This window comes from Chenopodium quinoa, unplaced genomic scaffold (genome assembly GCF_001683475.1).
Source record: "Chenopodium quinoa cultivar QQ74 unplaced genomic scaffold, ASM168347v1, whole genome shotgun sequence".
In the NCBI taxonomy this organism is placed as follows: domain Eukaryota; kingdom Viridiplantae; phylum Streptophyta; class Magnoliopsida; order Caryophyllales; family Amaranthaceae; genus Chenopodium; species Chenopodium quinoa.
Window position 1 is genome coordinate 2,402,341 of NW_018743285.1, and position 25,261 is coordinate 2,427,601.

Here is a 25,261-nt window from a genome sequence, read left to right on the forward strand (position 1 = left end):
TTTTGAAGGCAATTGATTTGGTACTGTACTTTCAATACCTTTTTCCACTGAATCTTAAACTTTATTATGGACAGATTAAAACAAATCTCAGTCAAAAGATTTGGCTTTAACAGATATTGATATCCTTAATTTTTCCTCCCAAAAGTGTTTTAGAAGTTAGGCCTCATGCTTTTTGGCCTTTTGCCAATAACCAACCTCTATTGTGTTAATTATACATTCACATCCCATTGTAATTTTATTAAGTTATATAGAAGTATATTGCTAGTTTCTTTTTCTTTTCTTTTAATTATTCTTTTTAAAGATATTAGGGGAAGTTATATTTTTAATTTTTTTGTAATATAAAAGAAATCATCATAAGAGGTTATCTATTACACATAGTATATACTTGGGAATCACATCAATGCAATTGGTTTGAATAGTTGCTTTGTGTCTCTAGTTTCAATTTCCTTAGCCTTTAGTGTAAAATAAAAATAAAAACCCTACCTCTCTCGATTTTGCACCTCATTCATCAAACATATGTTAGTAATTTTACTTGTATATATTTTCGAGGTCATACACGAGCTCACGTTGGAACAAAATCTAGTTAATAGGTGATCGATGGAATAGTCCATCAATCTTATATATTAGTCATTTTTCCTCTACAGTTTTAATGTGGATTGTTAATCAAGCAAAAGATTATGAATCTTCCTACATTGCTAGTTGTAGCTGGGCAATTGGAAAAACAATGTGAAGTGTGAAATAACATGCAATTGACATCTTAGAACAAAAATAATTCGATCCCCTGCAAAGGACATGAAAATATACTACCTTCGTTAATTTTTAGTTGCAACAAAAGGGTATTATTTGTGAGATACACTACAAGAAAATTGTGTTTTTGTAGCTCTTATTTTGTAGTGATTGTACATTCACTACAATAGGCACATATGTTTGGGAAATAGTAGAGGAAATCGTATCATTTTACAATCGCCATGGTAAACCCATATAAAAGCGATGCGGGAAAACATAATGAAATATATTCACCTCTTTTCTGCACATTTATAAAATTATAGCAAATTGTATTGTTTACAATTGCTAATAAAACCCAAAAATCAATATGAAAAACCTTTTCTACACTAGATTTATAAATTTTGTTTGACAAAGAAAACATAAAATATAGACCTTGAGATTTCATATTTGAATCTTGTATATAACATAATTTTTCATATCGATCATTGAGGCCTACTCCAGCGATATCAAAAAATACTACTAAAGGCTATGGTAATAGTGGATATTAATTGTATCGAATGACCATTCGTTAGGAAAGTTTTTTTGTAAACCAATACTAAAGGTTAGAATAATTGCAGGGTCGTTTCAACAATTTTAGAGGCCCTGTTCTAATTCTAAAATGGGCCATACAATATTAATATTTATACCTTATTTAAAAATATCATATTACATAATAATAAAAAAAATAAAAAAAATAAAAAAAAACATATATTCTTGTAAAATGATGCACCAAATAAAAATTCAAATACTTAATTAAATTACTTTGTATATTCAAAGTTTCAATTTAATACCATTTATATATAATCATACTCTCATGTTTCTCACCAAATAAAAACTCAAATAATTCATTTAAATTACTTCGTACTAGATCCAATTTGTTAGCTTATACTGAACATCATCTTCCTACGGTTTAAAAAAAAATACTCGTAAAAATAAAAACTAGCCTATTATAAAAGGGAAAATTGATTCTAATAATCTCACCTTTGGCCGGTTTGCTTCTAATAATCCCACCTTTTGATTATCATTTAATAATCCCACCTTTAGGGGCATTCGCTTCTGATGGTCCCTAACCTGTTGGTAACCGATATAATTGGTTAACATACCACGTGTCACTTTGAGATTCGTCAAAATATTTTTTTATATCTTTTAGTAAAAAAATTTAAAAATTAATTTTTTTTTCCCTTTCCTTCTTCCTTATCGGTTAAAAAAAATTAAAAAATTAATTATTTTTCTTACCTCCTGGTGGCCAAGGAATTAAAAAAAAATAAAAAATACTTACCCAAACAACAAGTTACCGGTCATAAGGGGCCATTAGAAGAGAATAATCCCAAAGGTGGGGTTATTAGATGACAATCAAAAGGTGGAATTATTAGCAGCGAACCGGTCAAAGGTGAAATTATTAGAATCAATTTTTCCATTATAAAAAAAATTATAAAATATAAACAAAAATTGATGAAAAAAATCAAAAGCTTTGTCGCGACATATTTGTTCACAATCTCCTTACTCCCAAAGCACACAAAATTCCCAAAATGAAGTGGTAGTTGAAATTATCAAAATTGGAGAACGGCAGAAATCATTGAATGATGTTGGAACAAAGTGTGTTTGGGTGTGAATTTTGGGGAAAATCACAAAGTCCCATATTGGTGGGAAATGAAAGTTTTACCTCCTTTATTATGTAGAGAGTGGTGTACTTGGGTGTGGCCCAAGAGCTACCCACATTTTGTGGAGAGGGAAGACTTACCTACCGAGCTGAGCTGGTCTAGGCTAAGCTAGGCTGGGTCGGGTGATCAAAACAGATTTTAAATTTTTGAACAAGGTTTAGTTATGTAATTTGTTTAAACTGATTACTGAATTAATTCCTTGATTTTTGGTAACTATTTTGATTGATTCCCTACCATTATTCATAACCGTTTTTATTCCAAGTTTATTTCGACATTACCATTTTTTAATTAGCCGTTTTTGACATTAATTTCGCTGGTTTAAGAACGGTTTTAATTGCGACCTTTATTCTACTGCTTTGGCTATAAAAAGAACACTTTGCTCACCGTTTTCATAGACAGAAAAATTATTCTAATCTTCTTCCTCCTAAAATACAAAATTCGAGCAGTTTCTAATTAGTGTTGGTGTTTAGTTGCTCGATGGTTATGTGCAAATCCATCGGTATATTTTTATTTCGAGAGACTGTTTTATCCTGGGGGACATCCATTTGTGGTTCGATCTACTTGCACAAATTAGAGGCAGTACCGTGAATGTTCTAAAGAGAGCGACATAATCCGCGACTCAGTCTCATTCCCGGTAACATTGTTCTTATATTTTTGTTCCTGTAGTTCCGTTTACAACATTTTTATAACACTTCTTTTCTGCCTTTCGTGAATATTATGTGTACCGAAGAAATGACTATGTCCAACGACCTTAACAAACCCTTCTGTTTTAAAGGTGCTCACTTTAAAAGATGGAAACAGAAAATGCAATTTTTCTTGATTGTTAAAAAGGTTCATTCCGTATTGACTGTTCCTAGGCCTATTATTCCTAATAATGCTGATGAAGATGAAAAAGTTTTTTTGAATACTGAAATCGAAACCTAGAATGAAACTGATTTCATGTGCAAAAATTATATTCTTAATGGCCTGTGTGATAATTTGTATTATTGTTACAATATGGAAAACTCTGTTTAAGATCTTTGGGATGCCCTACAAATGAAATATGATACTGAAGAAGCTTGTGCCAAAAAGTATTATGTCAGTAGGTACCTGAACTTTCAGATGACTAATGAAAAGTCCGTGGAAGTGCAATCCCACGAACTTCAGAACATTGTCCATGAGATAATTTCCGAAGTTATGGCCCTTGATGAACAATTTCAAATTGCTGTTATTATTGACAAATTTCCCCCTTCTTGGAAAGATTTCAAAAATAATCTCAGGCACAAGACTAAGGAATTCTCCTTGGAGAGTTTGATCACTCGGCTTCGTATAGAAGAAGAATCAAGGAAACAGGACCAGAAGGAAGAAATCTTATAGGTCACTGCGACAATGCTACTAAGCGATCTGCTGCAGTACTCAAGCCTGCTGGTAAGAATTTCAAGCCTCAGAACCGGAAGAGTAACTCCAACCGAAACAAACAAAATGTTCAAAAGAACAATGCACAGCAACAGTCTCATCCCCCTAAGAATGGTTCTAGTCAATTTCTATGCTATAGGTGTGGAAAACCAAGCCATATGGCACGAAAGTGTAGGAACATGCCTAACCCTGCACCTGCGCAGGCAAGCATGATTGAAGATCCCCTTGTGGCTATGATTACTGAGATCAACCTTATTAGTGGATCAGATGGGTGGTAGGTAGACACTGGTGCTACACGCCATGTCTGCTATTGATATGTCGTGTTTTGTGTATGTTATTTAGCTTATTTTTAGTTAGTTTTGTTAGTTTAGTTGAGTATTTGAGTCCGTTTTGGCGTATTTTGGTTTAGTTTTGATATCCGATGCTTTTATGGGTAGTTTTGTTGTTTTTGATGTTTTTCAGGAATAATGAAGCTAATTTGGATCCATTACGAAGCCATGAAGTTAAGCCAAGGCCCATGAAGCTTGATGATTAAAGAAAAGGCAACATATGGAATTTTAGAGCTAGGCACGGCCGTGCCTACTCTGGTCCGTGCCTCCAAGCCATATGCAGCACCCTTTGTTTCGACCCTAGGCACATCCGTGCCTAGCAGGAGGGCACGTCCGTGCCCATCAGAACAGCAAGGCACGTCCGTGCCCAGCATCAGGCACGTCCGTGCCTGGAAGACAGAATCTGCAACAATTATGCTACGTATAGAAGCACGTCCGTGCCTAGCAAGGGGCACGTCCGTGCCTCCTGGGAATCTTGTGCGCCAAGCTTAGCCGATTTTTCTTATCTTTTTAGGCTTGTATATATTCTTTAGTTTTTTCTTCTTGGCGGATGATTCATTCATTAAGCCTTGTTTTTATTTTTTTTATTCTCTCCTTAAGAACTAGTTCTCCATTATTTTTCTAAGTTTTTGTAATTCAAGATTCAAGATTCAAGCTTTCTACTTTCAATTTTATTCAAGATTAGGTATTTATTTTTCATCCTTTGTTATTTAATTATGTTTTCCTTATTTATTATTGTTTTTGTTTCTTTAATCATGTGTGAGTAGATTCTTTAATTCAAGATCTAGTGTAGCCCTATTATTATTGATGCATGAATAATAGTATATCTTTAACTTCTTTAATAACTTTAACAATTGAATTGCTAAATTGATTGTGATTATGCCAATGCTAGGTTAGACACAACTATAGTATTGCGATTATTCCATTGTTTTTATCACAGCGACAGTTGGGTATAAACGGATTTGAGTAAATCAATTTAGGGTTTGATTCTCAACACGAGAGTAGTTGGGTTTGATAATTGGGAAGTGAGAGTAATGTGTTTAATGTCTCTAATATGCATGATACCATGAGAATAGGATTGATTGTATGCTAGGGAAGCCATTGATACTCGAGAGAGATCCTTGGTATTTATTAGGGTTTACTTTTCCCCGTTCGATTGAAATCGTATGTTAAGGGTAGAATTACAATTGCATCATAATGATTGTGGTGAAACTAGATCTTGGATGTTTTAAGTACTTCATTTAATCATCTTATTTAGTTTATTTGCGAATTCTTCTCATACTTAGTTCCGTAGATAATTGATTATAATTGATTCTTGCTTAGTAGAAATTCGAGTCTATTTAATTATTTTTGAACCCTAGTCTCTTGGGATCCGACCCTTACTTGCCAGTCTACATTAGTATTGGTCTGTTAGGTTATTTTTGATAGCTACGCGACACGCCTACCAGCTATGATCATCGGATGTTTAAAACATACACTGAAAAGATCGATGATAAGAAAGTTTTGTTGGTTGATTCCCATTCCACTAATGTTGCTGGTATTGGAAATGTTGAGTTGAAGTTTACTTCTGGCAGGACTCTCATTCTGAAGGATGTATTGCACACTCCGGAAATGAGAAAGAATTTAGTCTTTGGTTTTCTTCTTAATAAGGCTAGTTTTACACAAACCATAAGTTCTGTTTTGTTTACTTTGACTAAGAAGGAATGTTTGTAGGAAAAGGATATACTACTGATGGTATGTTTGAACTGAATGTTGAGATTAATAAAATTTCTAATTCTGCTTATATGTGTTCCACTATTATGTTTGGCATGCTAGACTTTGGCATGTGAACAAAAGACTCATCAAAAATATGAGCAACCTAGGTCTTATTCCTAAGTTTTCACTTAATGACTTTGACAAATGTGATTTTTGTAGTCAGACTAAGATTAAAAAAACACCTCATAAGTCGGTTTTGAGAAATACAGAACCATTAGACTTAATTCATTCGGAAATTTGTGAATTTGACGGAAAGTTGACCAGAAATGGACAACGATATTTTATCAACTTTATTGATGATTGTTCAGATTATACTTGTGTTTATTTGATGAAAAATAAGAGTGGTGCTTTTGAAATGTTTAAGTTGTTTGTGACAGAATTTGAGAATCAGTTCAACAAGAAGATAAAAAGGTTACAAAGTGATCGTAGAACTGAGTATGGTACTAATGCTTTTATAGAATTTTATAATTCACATGGTATCATACATGAAAGATCTGCCCCTCATTCTCTAGAAATGAATGGTAAGGCTGAAAGAAAAAATAGAACTTTTACTGATTTAGTAGTTGCTATTTCCTTAAATTCTGGTGCTGCTGATCATTGGTGGGGTGAAATCCTTCTTACCGTTTGTTATGTCTTGAACCGTGTTCCAAAGATTAAGTGTAAGGTTTCTCCTTATGAAATTCTTTGTAACAAACAACCTAATATTTCTTATTTTATAACTTGGGATTGTCTAGCATATGTTAGGATTCCTGATCCTAAAAGAGTTAAGTTAGCTAGTAGAGCTTATGAATGTGTGTTCATTGGATATGTTGTTAACAGTAAAGCATATAGATTTTTTTATCTAAATGCACGTGTAATTATTTAATCTAATGATGCTGATTTTTATGAGGACAGGTTTCCTTTTAAATCTAGAAATAGTGGGGGTTCATCCTCCTCTATTATTCCTGAAATTAGGTCTAACTCACAAGATTTGGATGCTGAACCCGAACTAAGAAGGAGCAAACGGGCTAGAGTAGCAAACGACTTTGGCCTGGACTTTGAAGTTCTCAATGTAGAGGAGGATCAATCTACCCTCCAAGAAGCCCTAGCCTTAGTTGATGCAGACTTATGGCAAGAAGCCGTAAATGACGAGATGGACTCACTTGAGTCTAATCGAACTTGGCACCTAACTGAGTTGCCACCAGGTTGCAAGACAATAGGTTGCAAATGGGTCCTAAAACGAAAGCTGAAAGTTGATGGCACCGTTGATAAGTATAAAGCACGTTTGGTAGCTAAAGGCTACAGACAAAGGGAGAATGTTGATTTCTTTTATACCTATTCACCTGTAATCAGAGTAACTTCTACTAGAGTGCTAACGTCGTCTCTTGCTTCTGTTTATAATCTTGTAGTGCATCAGATGGATGTAAAGACTGCATTCTTGAACGGTGAATTGGAAGAAGAAATCTACATGGACCAACCGGAGGGCTTTGTCATCCCAGGAAAAGAGCAACTGGTATGTAAGCTAGATAAATCTCTTTATGGTCTCAAACAAGCACCTAAACAATGGCATGAAAAATTTGATAACTTTGTCATTTCACATGGTTTAAGACAAATGGTAGTGACAAATGCATATATGTAAAATTTGAGAATGACATTTGCACTATAATTTGTTTGTATGTGGATGACTTGTTAACTTTTGGCTCAAATATTCAATTTTTGGCTCAAATATTCACGTTGTGAATAATGTAAAGCTATTGTTGAATGTTGAGTTTGACATGAATGATCTAGGGGAGGCAAATGTAATCCTTGGGATTAAGATTACTAGGACAGAAAATGGAGTTTCTTTAGATCAATCTCATTACATTGAGAAAATCCTAAAGAAATATGGTTACTTTGACTATAAACCTGCAAGCACACCTTATAATCCCAGTGTAAAATTATTTAAGAACACTGGTGATTCCGTTAGGCAATCTGATTATGCGAGTGCCATTGGCAGCCTTCGGTATGCCACTGATTGTACTAGACCCGACATTGCCTATGTCGTGGGATTATTAGGCAGGTTTACTAGTTGTCCTGGTAATGAGCATTAGTATGCTATTGAAAGGGTCATGAGATACCTTAAGAGGACCATGAACCTAGGGTTACATTATGAAAGGTTTCCAGCTGTTTTAGAAGGCTAAAGTATGCTAACTGGAACACCTTATCAGATGACTCTAAGGCTACTAGTGGATATATTTTCCCTATAGCCGGTGGAGCTGTATCTTGGAAGTCTAAGAAACAGACTATTTTAGCTCAGTCCACCATGGAGTCATAAATGATAGCACTAGCTACAACTAGTGAAGAAGCAGCTTGGTAAAGAGGCCTGCTAAGTGAGATTCCCTTATGGGAAAAACCATTACCGACTGTCTTGATCCATTGCGATAGTACCGCGGCTATTGCAAAAGTTCAGAACCGTTACTACAACGGTAAGAGACGAAAAATACGTCGTAAGCACACCATTGTAAAAGAATATCTCTCAATCGGAGCTGTTAGAGTGGATCATGTACGCACTGAGAATAATTTGGCTGATCCTTTCACGAAAGGATTGGCTAGAGAGAAAGTCCATAATTTTTCTAAGAAAATGGGACTATTGCCATTGAAATGAGTCACACATAATGGTAACCTAACCTATGGACTAGAGATCCCAAGAAATAGGTTCAATAGGTAATAACAAGTTATGGAGTGATATGAGTTGATTATGTTCAAAAGACATAAATTCCTGAAGCGATCAAGGATGAGTTAATAGAAACTCTTAATGAAATATATACTCCATTTTGGAGTGGAGTACCTAGCTACAAGAGTACTCTTGATAGATTCACCTATGTGAATGTGGAAGTTAGGTCGCTCCAATGAAATGTGTGGCAGCATTTCTAGAGCGTTCACTATACTGGGATAGACATGCATGGCCGTAATAGCACGGGTCTATAACAACACCAAGAGTAGGTCGTTTGTGGTATGTTGTCGGAGACAGGGTTCTAAACTTCGAGTTACCCTTGTTAAATCTGAATCGTATTCACTACGCTGAAGTTCAAGTAGAAAAACACTTTTGTTATGCACTACCTATATGTGTAAGGATTCTGCTCGAAAATGTTTTCAAAAATTCAAGAGGGGGATTGTTGGAACAAAGTGTGTTTGGGTGTGAATTTTGTGAAAATCACAAAGTCCCACGTTGGTGGAAAATGAAAGTTTTACCTCCTTTATTATGTAGAGTGTGGTATACTTGGGTGTGGCCCAAGAGCTACCCACATTTTGTGGAGAGGGAAGACTTACCTATCGAGCCAACCTAACACACCCGCGCGCTGAACCAAGCCGAGTCGGGCTGGGCTGGGTCGGGTCGGGTGATCAAAACAGATTTTAAATTTTTGAACAAGGTTTAGTTATGTAATTTGTTTAAACTAATTACCGAATTAATTCCTTGATTTTTGGTAACTGTTTTAACTGATTCCTTACCATTATTCATAACCGTTTTTATTTCATTTTTAATTCCACATTATCGTTTTTTAATTGGTCGTTTTTTACATTAATTTCGCTGGTTTAAGAACGGTTTTAATTGCGACCGTTATGCTACTGCTTTGGCTATAAAAAGAACACTTTGCTCACCATTTTCATAGACAGAAAAATTAATCTAATCTTCTACCTCCTAAAATACAGAATTCGAGCAGTTTCTAATTAGTGTTGGTGTTTAGTTGCCCGGTGGTTCTGTGCAAATCCATCAGTATATTTTTATTTCGAGAGACTGTTTTATCCTGGGGGACATCCAATTGTGGTTCGACCTGCTTGCACAAATTAGAGGCAGTACCGTGAATGTTCTAAAGAGAGCGACATAATCCGCGACTCAGTCTCATTCTCGATAACATTGTTCTTATTATTTTTGTTCCTGCAGTTCCCGTTTACAACAAATGAATTTTTTTTAGGTAATCATTGAATGATTATATGAAAGGTTTGAATTTGATTATTTTCCCCAAATAAAAAACGAAAACTGAAAAGCTTGAAAATGAAAATTAATGAGAAATTACTAGTTTGAATATGGAATTTTATGAAATATTTATTACTTATGGGAATTGCAAGATTGACGGAGAGATTCGCTAGCGGAAGTTTTGAGGGATGAGTGTTTACTGAAAGCTGGTTAATGAAGAAAAGGAATCATCGCTTTTTGAGAAGAAATAAAAAATAAAAATAAAAGTCAACCTCTGCTAGGGTTGAGTGTTGTTCGTTTTCGGTGATTTCAATCGCGTTTTCACTCTCTCGTTTTGTGTAATCCATAGTTGGGATTGGGTATTCTTAGATCCTGAAACATGATGGCAGAAGAATTGGTTAGGGATTGGAAAAACTCAAACTTACGGAGGAAGAGAATACCGGGCTAGGTGTTATGTCGAATGATGAAACTGATGATAATTTGAATGTGAAATTGGAGCTTTCCCTGGTGGGTAAGATATTAACAAGGAAGCCTTATAATGTGGATACAATGAAAAGCCTCTGGAGATTGACCGATGATGTTGCTATACAGGTGATTGATACAAACCTGTTTATTTTCCAATTCTTCAATGATGAGGATAAACAGAGAGTTCTTGATGGTAGACCCTGGACCATTGATAAACAAATTTAGCTGTTGAAGTCTATTGGCGGTGAGGAACAACCATCTGAGGTTGTATTTGAAAAATGCCCCTTTTGGGTCAGAATTCTTGATGTACCGTTTGGTTGCCGCAATGCAGTGTTTTCTTGTGAGGTTGGTGATGCTTTGGGGGGCTTTATGGAGTTTGATGATGATGATCCACTCGGCTGGGATGAGTTTATGAGAATTAAGGTGATGTTGGACATAACAAAACCACTGCGAAGAGGAATTAAAGTTGCTATTGGCCCCTCGACGGCGAAGTGGGTGGGGTTTAAATATGAAAGGTTGGGGGATTTCTGTTATTTCTGCGGAAGATTGGGGCATCTTGATAAAGATTGTCTAGAGCAAGAAAATGTTGAGGAGGAGCACTCTCTGGTTTTTCAGTTAGCCCTTTCATGGTGCCATCTCCGCATCAACGCTAGACCTGGCAAACGGGTCGTTCGGGTTAACAAATATTTGGGTCAGGTTCGAGTCGGATCGGGTCAATTCGGGTTTCGGGTTAGATTCGAGTGAGCACTTTGGGTTAAGTTCAGTTCGGGTCGGGCCAATTTCGGGTCGGGTTGAGTTAATTCAGATCGGGTCAATTTTGGGTCGGGTCAATTTAATCGGATCGGGTCAATTCAGTTCGGGTCAATTCGGGTCGGGTCAAGTTTATGTTGGTCACCAAAATAAATTCAATTAAAAAAAATAGTTGGAAAAATAAATTAAAATCGTTAAGAAAATAAAAAAATTGTGAGTACCTATTACTTAGGAAAGAAAGAAGCCCTAAAATAAGCAATTTACCATTTCACCTTATTCACTTCAGGAATCGGGTCACTTCAGTTCGGGTCAATTCGGGTCGGGCCACTTTGGGTCGGGTCGATTCGGGTCAATCAATTCAGGTTTAGATCGGGTCGGTCACTTCGGGTTTAGGATCACTTCGGGTCGGGTAAAGTTCGAGTTTCGGGTCAATTTGGGTCCAGTCATTCGAGTCGGGTCATTTTGGGCATCGAGTCACTTGGTCAACTCCATTTCGGATCGGGTTAGTTCGGGTTCGGGTCAATGATTTCAGGTCAACTTTTGCGTCACGGATCGGATCAGGATTGCCAGGTCTAATCAACACCCCCGTATTTCTTTGGTGGATAAGGAGAAAGAGAAAATGGGTTGAGAATTTGTCTAACAAGAGGCATGTCAAGAGAATGACTTATAATAATCCTAATGCCATCAAACTTGGCCCCCCTAGTGCTGCTAGAAAATTATTCTTTACACCTCCAAAAGTTGGTGCCACTGAGAAACCGAAGGCGAGGGAAGTGAGACTCATTGAAATGATGACTAAAGAGGGGAGTATGAATATGGTGCTACGCACTATTCCTGCTGATTCCTGGCTGAGCAAAACTACCCAAAAAACCGAAAATTCGATCCGGAACCGTTCTGAAAATTAGGGTACCCGATCCAATAACCATAACGGTTCGGGTACATGTTCCGATAATTTGTTATCGGGTACGGTTATTGGGTATTATTTTAAAATTAACGGTTACCCGTTCCGATCCGATAAGCAATTTTTTGTTTTTTTTCCTACTTAAATCTATTTTTTTAAAATCTAAACTCTTACTTTACTTCCTAATCACTTTATAATATCAATGATTAGTAATATTATTTGGTCAAGATCATGTGGTATTGTTGTTAATTAGTGTTAAATAATATCATAATAAATACATTATTATTAAGTTTAATTATTATTATTGGATATCTTATTGGGTATTCAATAACCAAGCCGAAAATCCGGGTACCCGAATTTCGGGTACCCAAACTTATCAGTTCGGTTTATGGATATCACTTTTAGTGGTATTGGTTATCGGTTACCCAAACCGTTAGTACTAACAGTATGGGTACCCATCCCATGCTCACCCTTAGCTGATTCTGATGTACAAAAAGAGGCGCAGATGGGTCTTAGTGATGCTGAGGTGGCGAATAAGGAGGTGAGTGGGTTGAGTGACTTAAATCAAAATCTAATGGGGGGAGATAAGGTGGACAGTGAGGTTGTGCAGAAGGACAGTAAGACTACTATGGATGAAAATTTTGTTATTGAAGAAATGGACACCTCTGACAACATTGTGATCATACCGAAGAGCAAAAAAAGAAGGGTCAGTGATCATTTTTATGATGATGAGCCTACTGACGATTTGATGCGGGAAAAAAGGGGTGAAATTTCATCACAAGATCTGTCTTTTACTGACACTTTTCAAGTAGAGGGATTTGGAAATTACCAAGCACTCGAAAAGCCATGAAAATATTAAGTTGGAACTGCCACGGGCTTGGCAACCCGGGGCGAGTTCATTCCCTCCTAGATAAATGTTGGAGGGAGAGGCCGAATTTTGTCTTTGTTATGTTAGTCGATGATTGATAGTTCTGTTTTGAATCAAATAAAAAATAGATGTGGCTTTTCAAATGGCTTATGCCTTAGTAGTGTTGGAAATTCAGGAGGGATGGGTTTTTGGTGGAAAGATATTAATGCAAATGTTGTTTCTTATTCTGATCATCATTTTGAGGTGAATTTGTTAGATGATAATAATACCCCGAGGTGGAGAGCAATTGGCATTTATGGTTAGCCTAAACAAGCTTAAGAACATAATGCTTGGTCTTTGATGACTTCCCTTAAATCATGTAGCACACTACCGTGTATTATGTTTGGTGACTTCAATGAAATCACGAGTTTGACTGAGAAGGAGGGGGTGTTCCGAGAAGCGAAAGGTTGATGGATGCATTTAGGGAAGACATTGATCAATGTCGCCTTCGAGATTTGGGTTTCAAAGGGAGCATTTTCACATGGGAGATAGGTAATTCTATGACCATCTATGTTCGTGATTGGCTTGATCGGTTTCTTGCGGATGATGGGTGGATGGCTTTGTTTCCCGATTATGAGGTTCAAAATTTTCCAAATTATAGTTCGGACCATGCCCCTATAATGGTGTCACTGAAGAAAAGAAACGATCCAGGGATGAGGGGTAAGAGCTTTAGGTTCGAACCATTATGGCTTTCTAGAGAGGATTGTGGTGAGATTGTTGACGAAAGCTGGAACGCAAGTTTGGAGCTGAATATTGATCGAAAGATTGCTCGACGTGGTGAAGACCTGAGTTTGTGGGCTAGGAAGTCCTGTGGGTCCATTAAAAAAATCAAAGACATTAAGAAGAAGCTTCGTGAACTGAAAGAGGCGGTCATGGATGGCTCAACACTTGAGCTATGCAAAAATATGTCCGTACAGCTTGATACACTTCATATGCAAGAAGAATATTTTTTGTTTGCTAGGGCCTGAGCGAATGTGCTTAGAGATGGGGATAAAAACACAAAATATTTCCATCACAAAGCTAATCAATGTAAGGCAAACAACCGAATTAATGGGCTTCTTGATCCGAATGGGGTTTGGCTACAACAGCAGGTTGATTTGGAGCGCCTTATTGAAGCTTACTTGAGAGATCTTTTTGCTACGAGCTCCCCTACTGGTTTTTAGAGTGCACTAGAAGGAATCGAGGAGATGGTGTCGGATTAGATGAATGAAATGCTGAATAGTGAGCCCACGGGTGAAGAGATTAGAGATGCTCTCTTTCAAATGCACCCTAATAAAGCACCTGGACTCGACAGTATGCGTGCATGCTTTATTTTTTCAGAAGTTTTGGCATATTATTAGGAATGATATTATTACTTTTGTGAAAAAAATGGTGGAATGGGGAGGCAGATTTATTAAAGATCAATAATACTTGTGTGGTGCTTATTCCGAATTGCAAAGACCCAAAATTAATTTATGAGTTTAGGCTAATTAGTTGTTGCAATGTAATTTATAAAAATATTTCGAAAACTTTGGCCAATAAATTAAAAGGGTTTTTAGGGGAGGTGGTGTCTCAGAATCAGAGTGCGCTTGTTCCTAAACGTCTTATCATAGATAATGTAATTGTTGCTTTTGAGATTTTTCATACCATGAAGAGAGGATGAGAGGGAAAAAAGGGAAGTATATATAGCCTTGAAGCTTGATATGAGTAAGGCCTATGATCGTGTGGAATAGTTTTTTTTGGAGATGGTGATGGAAAAAATGGGATATTCGGGTGAGCGGATCGGTCGGATTATGGCTTGTCTTGAGAGTGTTAATTTTCTTTCAAAATTAACGGGAAAATTTCAGGTTCTGTTACTCCGACTAGGGGTTTGAGACAGGGTGATCATATTTCTCCATATTTGTTTCTGCTTTGTGCTGATGCTTTTTCGACCTTGTTAAATAAAGCGGTAACAAATAATCTCATTCATGTGGTCCCTAGAGTTTCTCATCTATTTTTTGCCAATGGCAATATTCTTTTTGCTAGAGACAATGTGCAAGAATGCTCCGTTATAGCTGACATTATCTGCAAATATGAGAGGACATCGGATCAGAAAGTCAATCATAGCAAAACTGAGGTAACTTTTAGCAAGAATGTTAGTACTGCTTGGAGGGAGAAAATTATTGAGATTCTTGGAGTTCAGGAGGTGGAAAAACATGAAAAAATATTTGGGTCTCCCTACTATTATTGGCAGATCGAAGAAAGTGATTTTTGCAGGGCTTAAAGAGAGAATGTGGAAGAAGCTCCAAGGGTGGAAGGAGAAACTTCTCTCAAGACCGAGAAAGGAAATATTCATTAAAGCTGTGGCTCAAGCTATCCCCACATACATGATGAGTATTTTCAAGATTCCAGATACTTTAATTGATGAATTTCACTCTCTTTTGGCTAGGTTTTGGTGGGGTTCTACGGATATGGGAAGGAAAATGCATTGGCAAATGTGGGACTTACTATGTCAATCGAAGGGTAAGGGAAGGATGGGGTTCTGTGATCTCCGTCGCTTCAACCAAGCCTTGCTCGCAAAACAGTTTTAATTTGGCGCCTTCACCACAACACGAGAACACTTTTGCACAAGATCCTAAAGGCTAAGTGTTTCAAAAATTGTGATGTATTGGAGGCAAATGTGGGCTTTGATCCTAGCTACGCTTGGAGGAGTATGTAGGGGGCAAAATCTTTGCTTCCTGAAGGGTTGAAGTGGAGAGTGGGTAATGGGAGTGCAATTAATGTATGGTGTGATGCATGGCTGCCCGGAAACACATCCACTCTAATCCCTACACCTTCGATGGATAGTGATATGAATTTGAGAGTCAATTATTTAATTGACCATGAATGCAATTCTTGGGATATAGTGGCTGTGAACAACACCTTTTTATTACTGCTAAACGGGCATTGGTTCCGTCTATTCCTCTCTCAACTAGATGTCCTAGAAATACCATGTACCTGGCCGAATAAGAACGGCGATTATAGTGTTCGATTGGGTTATTGGCTAAGCAAAACTGGTGGCTTACTGGATATCGACAGTACTTAGGATGTGGTGCGGAAGCTAATCTGGAACATGAGAGCCCCACCAAAACTTCGTCACTTTATGTGGAGGGCATGTAAGGGGTTCCTTGCTGTGCGTGAGAAGTTAGCCTACCGCCATATTCTTGAAAACAAAACCTGTGCAATTTGTGGGAGAGGGGATGAGTCCATAATCCATACGATCTTTGAGTGCTCTGCTGCAAGTGAAATATGGGCTGCAAGCAACTTCAAAGATGTCCTCACGCAAGCACCTGATGATAGTTTCACCACGAGAATGCTATGGCTAAGTGACAATGTCTCAAAAGAGGACCTGACGAGTATAGCATCTCTTTTCTGGGCTTCGTGGACTTGACTTGTAGAAACAAGTCAATTTTTGACAATGAGTCTTTTGATCCAATTGCCATTGCAACAGGTATGTCAAAAATGGTTTGTGAATACAATAGCTATGCTGGAAAAGTCCACCCACATGTAGCTCGTAGTGCCCCGTCTGGTGCTAATTCTTGGCGCAAACCACCCACAGGGAATTATAAAAATAAATTGTGATGCTTTTGTGAGTGATGTGGTTCAGCTGGGTGTGGTGGCTAAAGATGACAGTGGTAGTGTTCTTGCGGCTGCTGTTAAGAAAGGAGGAGTTGTTGTGGATGTGGCAGAGGCTGCTGCTGTGGTGTTTGGGCTAAAGGTGGCTAGAAGACTTGGCTACGAGAAGGTGCAAGTGGAGAGTGATGCGTTGAATGTTGTAACGGGAATCAAACAGAAGATTGCAGGCTGCTCGCCTTTCTTCCTTATGATTGATGATGTTTTAGCCCTTTCCTTGTTATTCGATAGTTTTGCTATTTCTCATGTTAAAAGGACGGGGAACACTTTAGCCCACTTAGTGGCGAGATAGGATACTAGAAACTATGATGAGTTTGTTTGTCTCGGTCTGTTTTCGCAAAGTCTCTTAACTTTGGCGAATTTTGATCTATCTTAGTATAATTCCCTGCTGTTTTCAAAAAAAAAAATATCAATTGGAGTTCAAAATTACTGGGCCCTTAACACTTGGAGGCCCTGTGCTGAGGGTCTGTTTGCACAGGCCTTCAGCCGGTCCTGAATAATCGCTATGAAAAGATAATTTTCTTATAGTGACATAAAATACTCCTTTGTTGCAACTAAAAATTAACAAAGGTAGTATAGAGTTTAGTTGTCTCATTACTCGTTTAAATTATGATTGACGATATGAACGTAACTATTAATTCAGATGTAGAGAGTAGCTTATTAGCTCATCGATCATGTGTCATGTAAACTGCAAAGGACATGCAATAATAAAATGTGGCCAGTGGTATGTATCATGTATGTGCGACTTTGGCAGATGACTGGGTTTAGATATGCTGAAAAGGCCTTAATACAGCTTTATTACTTGGCTTAAAAATTGAAAACAAAGAAATTTGATTCAGTGAGAACAAATTGATGATGAAACTCTGAGATAAATGAATACAACTGCTTGAAAAACAATGATGATGCCAAGACATTAAAATTGTTAGAAAAACATACGTAGTACAATGTACATAAGTATGCTATACTAATCGCGAACACAGCTCTCAGCTCGTTTATTATCAGCCTCCTGTAAGTACGACCAAAAATTGGCTTATTGGAAGCTAAAAGTTACGGAGTACTAGTTTTAGACACGAAAAAACATAACAAAACACATTCACCTTAGCGTATTCATTTTTCAGATTTGAACACTCTAAAACAATTGAATTCCACTGTCTTATACGCTACTCTAATTATATTGAACTGCATTAATTTGTGGATGTTAAATGAATGGACTAGAAACTCACCATTTTACAAAATGGGCCAAAAAAAAGGCCCAAAGTTTATGGCCTGCAACTTTAATGGACCCTGACTATTTGCTCAAACCATAAGGGCATGAAATCCTAATAACTCCGTATTCAATCAGTCACTGAAAAAGATTGAATCTTGCAGATTTAGGAGTAACGTCTAACGTGCAGAAAAGTTTGAAAAATTATTGGCACATGACTTATATATATATGCAATACACACCATGTTTGGAGCATAGCAAATAATTTCAATTGTGCAACAAATAAAACAATTACGTGTGCCTACGTGCGTGGAAAGATTATTCTTGCTTGCAATCACGGGTAACGGGTTAGTACTCGACTCGAAATCGTATAGTAGATTAAAATAATTTCGGTAGGAATTGAATCTTCTCTGTTTTTAATACTTGTATTAATTCGTTTTGCTTACATAGTATGTTGAAGGATCTAATTTGAATTAAATGATCACGTAAAGTCATATAATATAAGTATTTGGACAAAACGATCTTAATTAGGAATCTGGAATTAGTATATAAAGATAAGTAATAACAAGCTAAGCTGATTCGAAACAAGTGTATTTAGAAACATTTAGTTAAGCATTTTGAATCGTTTAATCTAACTTGATGGTCTATTCTTGTTTCGTCAAACTTCTTGCAAATTTTGGTGTTTAGAAAAGTTTCTTCCCTTGAATTTCAATCCTTATATGCCAACATGCTTCCCGCTATCTGCATTTTAAGGCAAAATGCAAAAATTAAACTATTACACTTGTCAATATAGCTAAGACAATTAGTAGTCTAATAATTATTTATTACAGATAAATAAAATGTTGATATGTTGAAAATATACCGTGGAAACATTTTATATACCAACACTTTTAAGCTGATGGTTAAAGTCTCTAGATTAGTTTTATACTTTATCATGCGCCTTATATGAGAGTTCCTTGAGGTTAAAACCTTCTTGTTACGATTGCTCTTGACACCATATTAATAGTTTGAAGTTTCAGGATTGGTTTAATACTCATCACATACTTTCTTGAGCAAGAGCAGCACCTACGCTAACTTATGAGTTATATACTATTGAAAAACATTTCATACGCTCAAAGGGTACGATACACGAGGTCAAAGGTGCACACTTCCATCAAACGTGCCACCAGTGGCTTGCTACTTGCTTTATTTAATTGTTGTAAATCAGGTCATCTTACTCATCTAGACAAATCTACTTGTAATTAACAAAACTAATCTCAATCACAAAATTGCTTTTTTGATGCTAAACTAAGAGACCTTTCCACCAAATTCATTCTTTCTTCTATTTTTTAAGTTTTTCTTTATGACAAGTATACCCAACCTATTTAAAAGTAATTAAAACTACCAAATTGCATAAAGATGTCACTCTATACACGGGATAAAAATGGACCAAATCAACATCTCTCACCTAATATTCACCTATAAATTTTGTTGACTAAATTGCAAACTACTTAGATTTTTCTCTCCAAAAATAAAAAGTTAACCACAAATATTATCAAGTGGTTCCAAGAAAAAGAAATGGTAAAATCGTTACTTCATTAGGCATGCACATTAATTAACATTGGTCCTTTTCATAATCATAAGTCATATGATTAGGTTAAAATCTAAGTCAATTCTAACTTTAATGGTACATTCATTGACATTTTAACTTCAAAGAACATTAGATCAAAACTTGCATATTGTAGTACAACGATAAGCACAACAATAATCACAACAAGATATCAGCCAAGCAATTTTCATCTTTTATGAGCCAGAAACAACAATAATCTGGCTAGGGAATCAACAGAAACTACATTGTACGATGGAGCTAGAGGCGACTAGAAAGTTTCGAATCCTTTTCTGGCACTATTTGTTACAACAGATCATAAGACAACATTCAACACAGAACAACGATCTACAAGTGAAAGTGCATAGAATTACAATAGAAGAGACTGAAAACAGATGCATTATCAACGATTCTGTTATCCTTCAATGCACTTTTCATTGATCGAAGGTTATACAAATGACTTTTTTCATAGACAAACGCTAATCAACTCTACGACGAAAAACCCTTGTGATTATGACCTGCTAAATGTTCTCAACACTTTTTTTAAAGTTTTTTTGCTAGTTTTTTCAGCTTTAATTGCCATCGATTGATTTCCTACTATTCACATGCCAATTTAGTGTCAAAGCTGCTCAAACAGATTGCAAAGGCCTGAAATGCAGAGAGAGGGTACCGGTAATCCATGGTGAACATATCCTTGCCAACTTTTCCGAATTGTAGAATGATTTTATCATGGTCTGATGACGGCGCGGGCTGAGAAGGTGTTGGTGCCCCAGCAGGAGGAGGTTGTGTTGCAGCTATAAGTTGGAAGTTCTTCACTGAAGCAACGGTCACTCTTCCCCGGAAATTTAGACACCAGCATTGCAATTGTTCGTGCCATCTCGGGGCCTTATTCCTGAGTACCAAGGGCTTCTCTTTGCCCTCTTCATCGTCGTCACGAGGGCCCATGATGTCAGAGAACCGGGAACTACTGAACTCGGTGCTAGTATCAATTGATTTTGAGAATGACATGCTGCGGAAAGAGTCTTCAAGAGATCGGGGGAGGAGCTCAGGCTGCCCTGGTACACTTCCACCTGGCTCTAGAGAGGCATTCGGAATCGATTGCATAACACAGTGCATCCTGCGTGGTCCCCGTGTACCAAGAACATTCAGCTCATACGTGACTTGGGCAATATTATAGCTGCCTGTAGGAACTTTTGGGGAGACCTTTTTGGAGTAGAACCTCTTGCTACGGCCTGGAGGTGATGATTGTGAGCTGTTGTAGGGTGGCTGTGTATCATAAATGATGAATTTCGTTCCCAAGAAATTTGACCTGAAACAAGGATTGACCGTCAAGTTAGATTAAATGATTCCATCAAAATCATTTGTATACATTGAGTCCAGTAGCAGCAAAGAATAAGAAAATGAAGTATAGTAGTTCTCATAATATTTGGCCATATTCTTTATACCTAACACATTAAGTGGCAGACACTCAAAATAAGCAATATAGTGACATATACTCTAGCACCTTTCCACCTTGTCTGATTCTCCAAAAACCAAATACAAGGAGATATCAAGTGCGAATTCAAATTGGAATCAGGTTTGTGGCCACGAGGGTAAACCACTAACCAAGAAATGGCCATTAATTTAAGGCAAAGCACCTACTAATCGTCACAGGGATGATATTTTTAAAAGTTATCATACACGAAACCAATAGAAAGGCAGGTTCTAAATTAGATTTTTTTCAGAAAGAATTGAGTAATTTTACACCAACTTTAAGCTAGATAGAATTTAGCATATGTCCTACAGAATCAAAGCATCAAAGAAACTAAGCTTTTAAGCACCCTCAAGTGAAAAATCCACAAAAGGCAGAAAAGGCTAATTGACAAATAATGATCATACACTAAACTATTAGTGTGAGCATGCCCCTCGGAAACAATCGCTTTTACACACTAATCTACAAAGCCAAATAAGCTTCCACCAATTTCTATATGTGGTGAAGCATTTAGTTTTCACCAGGGAAGATTCTTTTGGCAATTTATCAAGTAAATGCTTTAGAAAACCATAGCTTTAAAAAGAAACCATAGTAACTTATAGACCATTACCTTAACTTTCCTATGTAAGTGCTACTGGACCTCGATATGTTATCTGCATCCATACTGATGACGTACTCTGTACAGGTGGTTCTCCTGGTCCGCTTTGCAGAAAGAAGAAATTTTCCATTCTCGACCAACAAAGCTGCAAAAATTAGACAGCAAGAAAGAACTGAATGAGCATAACCACAGCTTTAACATCAATGAAAGTTAAATACATTCCCTATAAAAACATAATGCATTGCATCATCAATGAATGTTAATACATTCCCTGTAAAAATATAATGCATTGCATCATCTTCAGCTAAAATGAAAAATAAACTAGGCAAAATTGACAGCATATCAAGCAATCAAAAGCTGAGCTAAGGTGAAGAAGTGGATATACAGTTGTTGAATGAACACCACAGCGAAGAACATGTCATTAAAACCAGCACTATGAAGTAACAGATGAATTAACAAAGGACTGAACACCCCCCCCCCTTCTCTCTCTCTCTCTCTCTCTCCCCCGGCAAGGGGATACAAATACTACAATACACCCAAATAATGTGAATAAACTATCCTTTAAAAATAAGATAAAACAAGAATCCAAAGAGCAAAGAAATTGATATTGATAGTAATCAGCTTACCAGGGCTAAGACAAAGGAAAAGGTGGTAAGTTAAGTTGGATTTATCTCGCTTAATGAAGCATTGAATTGTTCCATCTCGTGGACCAGGCTGCAGAAGACAAACAAGGCGTCACATTTATTATTGGGATGCACTCAAAACAAACACATTAGTTCTAGACAACTAGCAAACAAGGATATCTAGTAATGGACTGCATCTAACGGCATTCGAGTCCCAAAACAAAAGCCAAATGAAGACTCCACAAGCATGGAAACTGAACCTACCTGCTTTAATGAGACGGGGAAGGTAAGCTTTCCAGACAGCTCTGGGCACCTAACAATTTCTTTGCACATATCCCTCCAGGATCTGCAAACAGCAGCACACGCAACAACATGCTTCCGAGCAGGCCATGTACTTTCACTAGCCTCTAATCTCTTAATAACATCGCGAAGCAACTCAGGAGGAAGGCTAGCCCATTTGCTGTTCTGGATAACAACGGGAGGGTCATGTAATTCATGAACTGAACCATGCGATTTTCCCCTGATATGACCGGAGAGCCTCACTTCAAAACTTCGCCTAGACAAGCTTCCGAAACTATCCCTCACATCACGGACTATGCTTCGGAAAGACATGTCCTTAAATAGCTATATCTTAATTTCTCCTTTGATAAGGTTGCATAAATTAATCCTTCACTTGCAGATCAGTAGCCACACATACAGCTGAAAATACACACAAACATTAAATTTTCAACTTGAAACCTTAGCAAGGAGGTAAAACAATAAAGGAAGATAAGGTAAAAGAGCAAAGCAAGAAAAGCAGATTCTGTAGTAAAGAAAAGCTTCTCATATGGACTTTAATGGAGAACAAGCACAACATACCGCACTTCAGATGGAAACAACTTTCTATGCTTTTATACAATCAAAGAATACAACTTTAGATAGCTTTTTCAAATTAAAACTCACAATTTACATCAATCAAACAACAAAAACTTAATTTTACTTATATATCAAATTAATGAGTTCAAGCAAGAAACCCAGAAAAAAAAATGGCTAATTTTCCAGAAATGAGCACTAATTAGAGCATATAAATAAGCATAACATTTCAAACAAACCCCCAAATCTCAATAATTCAGGAGTCAAACCCATCTTTCTTTGATCATAAATTCATAACAAGATTCAAAATTTAAAACCCTAGCAACAATCTAAAATACACGATTCCAATGACACATTAAAATCCCAAACAAATTCCAAAAAAAAATAAAATTTACTCACCAGTAGATGAACCACCCACCAACCACTTCCTCCAAGATGCAAACTTTACTGAATTCTATCCTATGCCAAGAAATAAATCAATAAAAATCAAAAAATAAACATAAAAAAGCAAATATTTGCAAAAAGTCAACAAAATCAACTGAGAAAACAATGACAAAATTTGAACATCAAATAAGCTCCATTTCTCAAAAAATCCGCTAAAAATCGGAACTTTAAATTAGACCCAGAAAATGACTGTTGAAAATCAAACAGATCTAATGAAAAAATGTTGCAAAAAATGAAAATCAGGAAAAGGGTAATTGATAAAATCAAAAAAGAAAAAAAAAAAAGAGTATTACCTTGAAAAATTGTTGAGTTTCTGGGTTGAGATTTGAGATCCTTGGGTTTGAAACACGGTTTCTATTACTTTCTCTCCCTAACAAAGACAGACACAAAAGAGACACAAGAAGAGACACTCTCTCTCTAGAAAAAGTGTATCTGAAAACCGGATTCCAAACCTTATTAAATCCAATTCAAAGGATTAATCATAAAAACAAGGCTCAATTTGATACGGAGTTTGTATTTTACTTACCTACTCCTTTTTTTCAAATTACGGAGTAATGAACAAATCCTCTCTCTTTTTTATACTCACTCCGTTGTGTCTTTTTTTTAATTTTTGGAAAATGAAATATGTCGTGGTAAGGGTTGTATGTAAGAAGCTTAAAAAAGATAAGGATTTCCAAAATCGACCGTGTTTTTGCCTTAATTTCTTAAACTAATACGGAGTACTGAGTGTTAATTTAGGAAAAATGCTTTTAATGATTGTATTACCTCTTTAAATGTAGTGTAGGTGATACAAAATTTTACTCGTAAAAAGTTGGGTTAGAACATGTTAAATAATATATAAGTGGAATCGTCTTAGATTCTTAGATTAATACATAGTACTCGTAATATTTTACGAAGTACATTTAACGATTATACTACGTATTACCCTTTTTTAGAGTAGTTCAATAATGAGTTTTAGAAAGTTGAATTGAATTTGTTAAATAATACGCAAACGTAAGAAGTTAAAAATTATAAAAATATATGGAATATATAATAGCTGATTGTTGTATTTAAAAATAAAAAAAGTATAGAATTTAAGAGGATTTAGATAATAATACTGTAAAAAAAATAAAATAAAAAGGTAAGAGTGAAAACCATTAGAAAAGAGAGATAAGGAAAAATAGAGAAGAAAGTGTTGCACTTAAATAAAGACAACAGTTTTAGGGAAGTGTTGTACTTAATTAAAAATTAATTGACAGAGTTTTAAAATTCCTAAATAGCAAATTTTTATCATCAATCATCAACTTAACACTAAAACAGACATCGGCAGTGACACATGTCACCTCTCGGTGCTGTTTTTTCCCCACCAAAACTACTATTTTGATTTCTTTTTTCTTTTTATTTTACTTGCCAATTACGTACCATATAAACATTGATTATACAAATTCACAATATATTAACCAAATCAAAATTGATTTTGGTAAATTTAATCCGGTAAAAATTAAAACGAACATTTTACAGTTTTCAATATACATTAAGTCAACGCTTTTGACCTTTTTTAAATAAGGAAAGAATTTTCAAATTTTATATCATCTTAGCTATAGTATATATACATATCTCTTATATAAGTTATAATAATTTTTTTTTTTAAAAAAGTTATATGTTTGGGTGTGTTCTATTCACCTGATTTTCACTTATTTGAACGTATCTTATTTTATCTGAACTTACATGAACTTATTAGACTTTATGAAAACTTATTTTAGTTGTAATTTGTACTAAGGTAGGTAACCCGGCCTTATCAAAACTTATTTTCCCTGAACTTAACTAAATTTATCTGAACTTGTTACACAGGAAGCAAGTGAAAATAAGGTGAACAGAACAAACCCTTAAACAAATATAGTCATGATACATGTTGATTCTTACTTTCTTAGCGTAATTTTCTCGGAAGTTTTTTTTTCATCTCTAAACTATGCATGGCAAAAAAAAAACATATTTCAAAGCTTGTGTAATATATAT

The 25,261-nt window shown here is 36.1% G+C and overlaps 3 protein-coding genes across 5 annotated transcripts; 2 read left to right on the forward strand and 1 right to left on the reverse strand.

Moving 5' to 3' along the window:
* The first annotated feature begins 12,910 nt into the window (after positions 1-12,910).
* LOC110735805 lies at positions 12,911-13,827 on the forward strand. The gene is made up of 2 exons (XM_021915991.1): positions 12,911-13,118; positions 13,241-13,827. The coding sequence occupies exons 1-2, from the start codon at positions 12,911-12,913 to the stop codon at positions 13,825-13,827; spliced, it is 795 nt and encodes a 264-aa protein (XP_021771683.1).
* Positions 13,828-15,929: 2,102 nt separating this feature from the next.
* LOC110735807 lies at positions 15,930-16,781 on the forward strand. The gene is made up of 3 exons (XM_021915992.1): positions 15,930-16,212; positions 16,308-16,363; positions 16,464-16,781. Exons 1-3 carry the CDS (start codon positions 15,930-15,932, stop codon positions 16,779-16,781), a joined length of 657 nt encoding a protein of 218 aa, XP_021771684.1.
* A 2,672-nt stretch (positions 16,782-19,453) lies between these two features.
* On the reverse strand, positions 19,454-23,984 carry LOC110735712 (tubby-like F-box protein 8). Of its 3 annotated transcripts, none has more exons than XM_021915898.1 (6): positions 23,560-23,983; positions 23,222-23,276; positions 22,235-22,669; positions 21,974-22,061; positions 21,360-21,492; positions 19,454-20,587 (listed from the first exon to the last, which is right to left on the reverse strand). In XM_021915898.1, exons 3-6 carry the CDS (start codon positions 22,580-22,582, stop codon positions 19,876-19,878), a joined length of 1,281 nt encoding a protein of 426 aa, XP_021771590.1. In that variant the 5' UTR covers positions 22,583-22,669; positions 23,222-23,276; positions 23,560-23,983; the 3' UTR covers positions 19,454-19,875. The 3 variants fall into 3 exon arrangements, with proteins under 3 accessions (XP_021771590.1, XP_021771589.1, XP_021771591.1); XM_021915897.1 differs by having other exon boundaries at positions 23,222-23,281; positions 23,560-23,982; XM_021915899.1 differs by lacking the exon at positions 23,222-23,276 and having other exon boundaries at positions 23,560-23,984.
* Positions 23,985-25,261: the final 1,277 nt, after the last annotated feature.

Bases quoted from the DNA above. Each gene is read 5' to 3' on its own strand.
- LOC110735807 (XM_021915992.1), top strand. From the start codon at position 15,930: ATGAGAGCCCCACCAAAACTTCGTCACTTTATGTGGAGGGCATGTAAG. The intron at 16,213-16,307 runs GTATAGCATCTC...CCATTGCAACAG, and splicing joins CTCAAAAGAGGACCTGACGA to GTATGTCAAAAATGGTTTGT. The intron at 16,364-16,463 runs GTAGCTCGTAGT...GATGTGGTTCAG, and splicing joins CTGGAAAAGTCCACCCACAT to CTGGGTGTGGTGGCTAAAGA.
- LOC110735805 (XM_021915991.1), top strand. From the start codon at position 12,911: ATGATTGATAGTTCTGTTTTGAATCAAATAAAAAATAGATGTGGCTTT. The intron at 13,119-13,240 runs GTTAGCCTAAAC...TTGACTGAGAAG, and splicing joins GAGAGCAATTGGCATTTATG to GAGGGGGTGTTCCGAGAAGC.
- LOC110735712 (XM_021915899.1), bottom strand. From the start codon at position 22,582: ATGTCTTTCCGAAGCATAGTCCGTGATGTGAGGGATAGTTTCGGAAGC. The intron at 21,493-21,973 runs GTAAGCTGATTA...TAATTTTTGCAG, and splicing joins TTTCCTTTGTCTTAGCCCTG to CTTTGTTGGTCGAGAATGGA. The intron at 20,588-21,359 runs GTAATGGTCTAT...TCCTTGTTTCAG, and splicing joins ACTTACATAGGAAAGTTAAG to GTCAAATTTCTTGGGAACGA.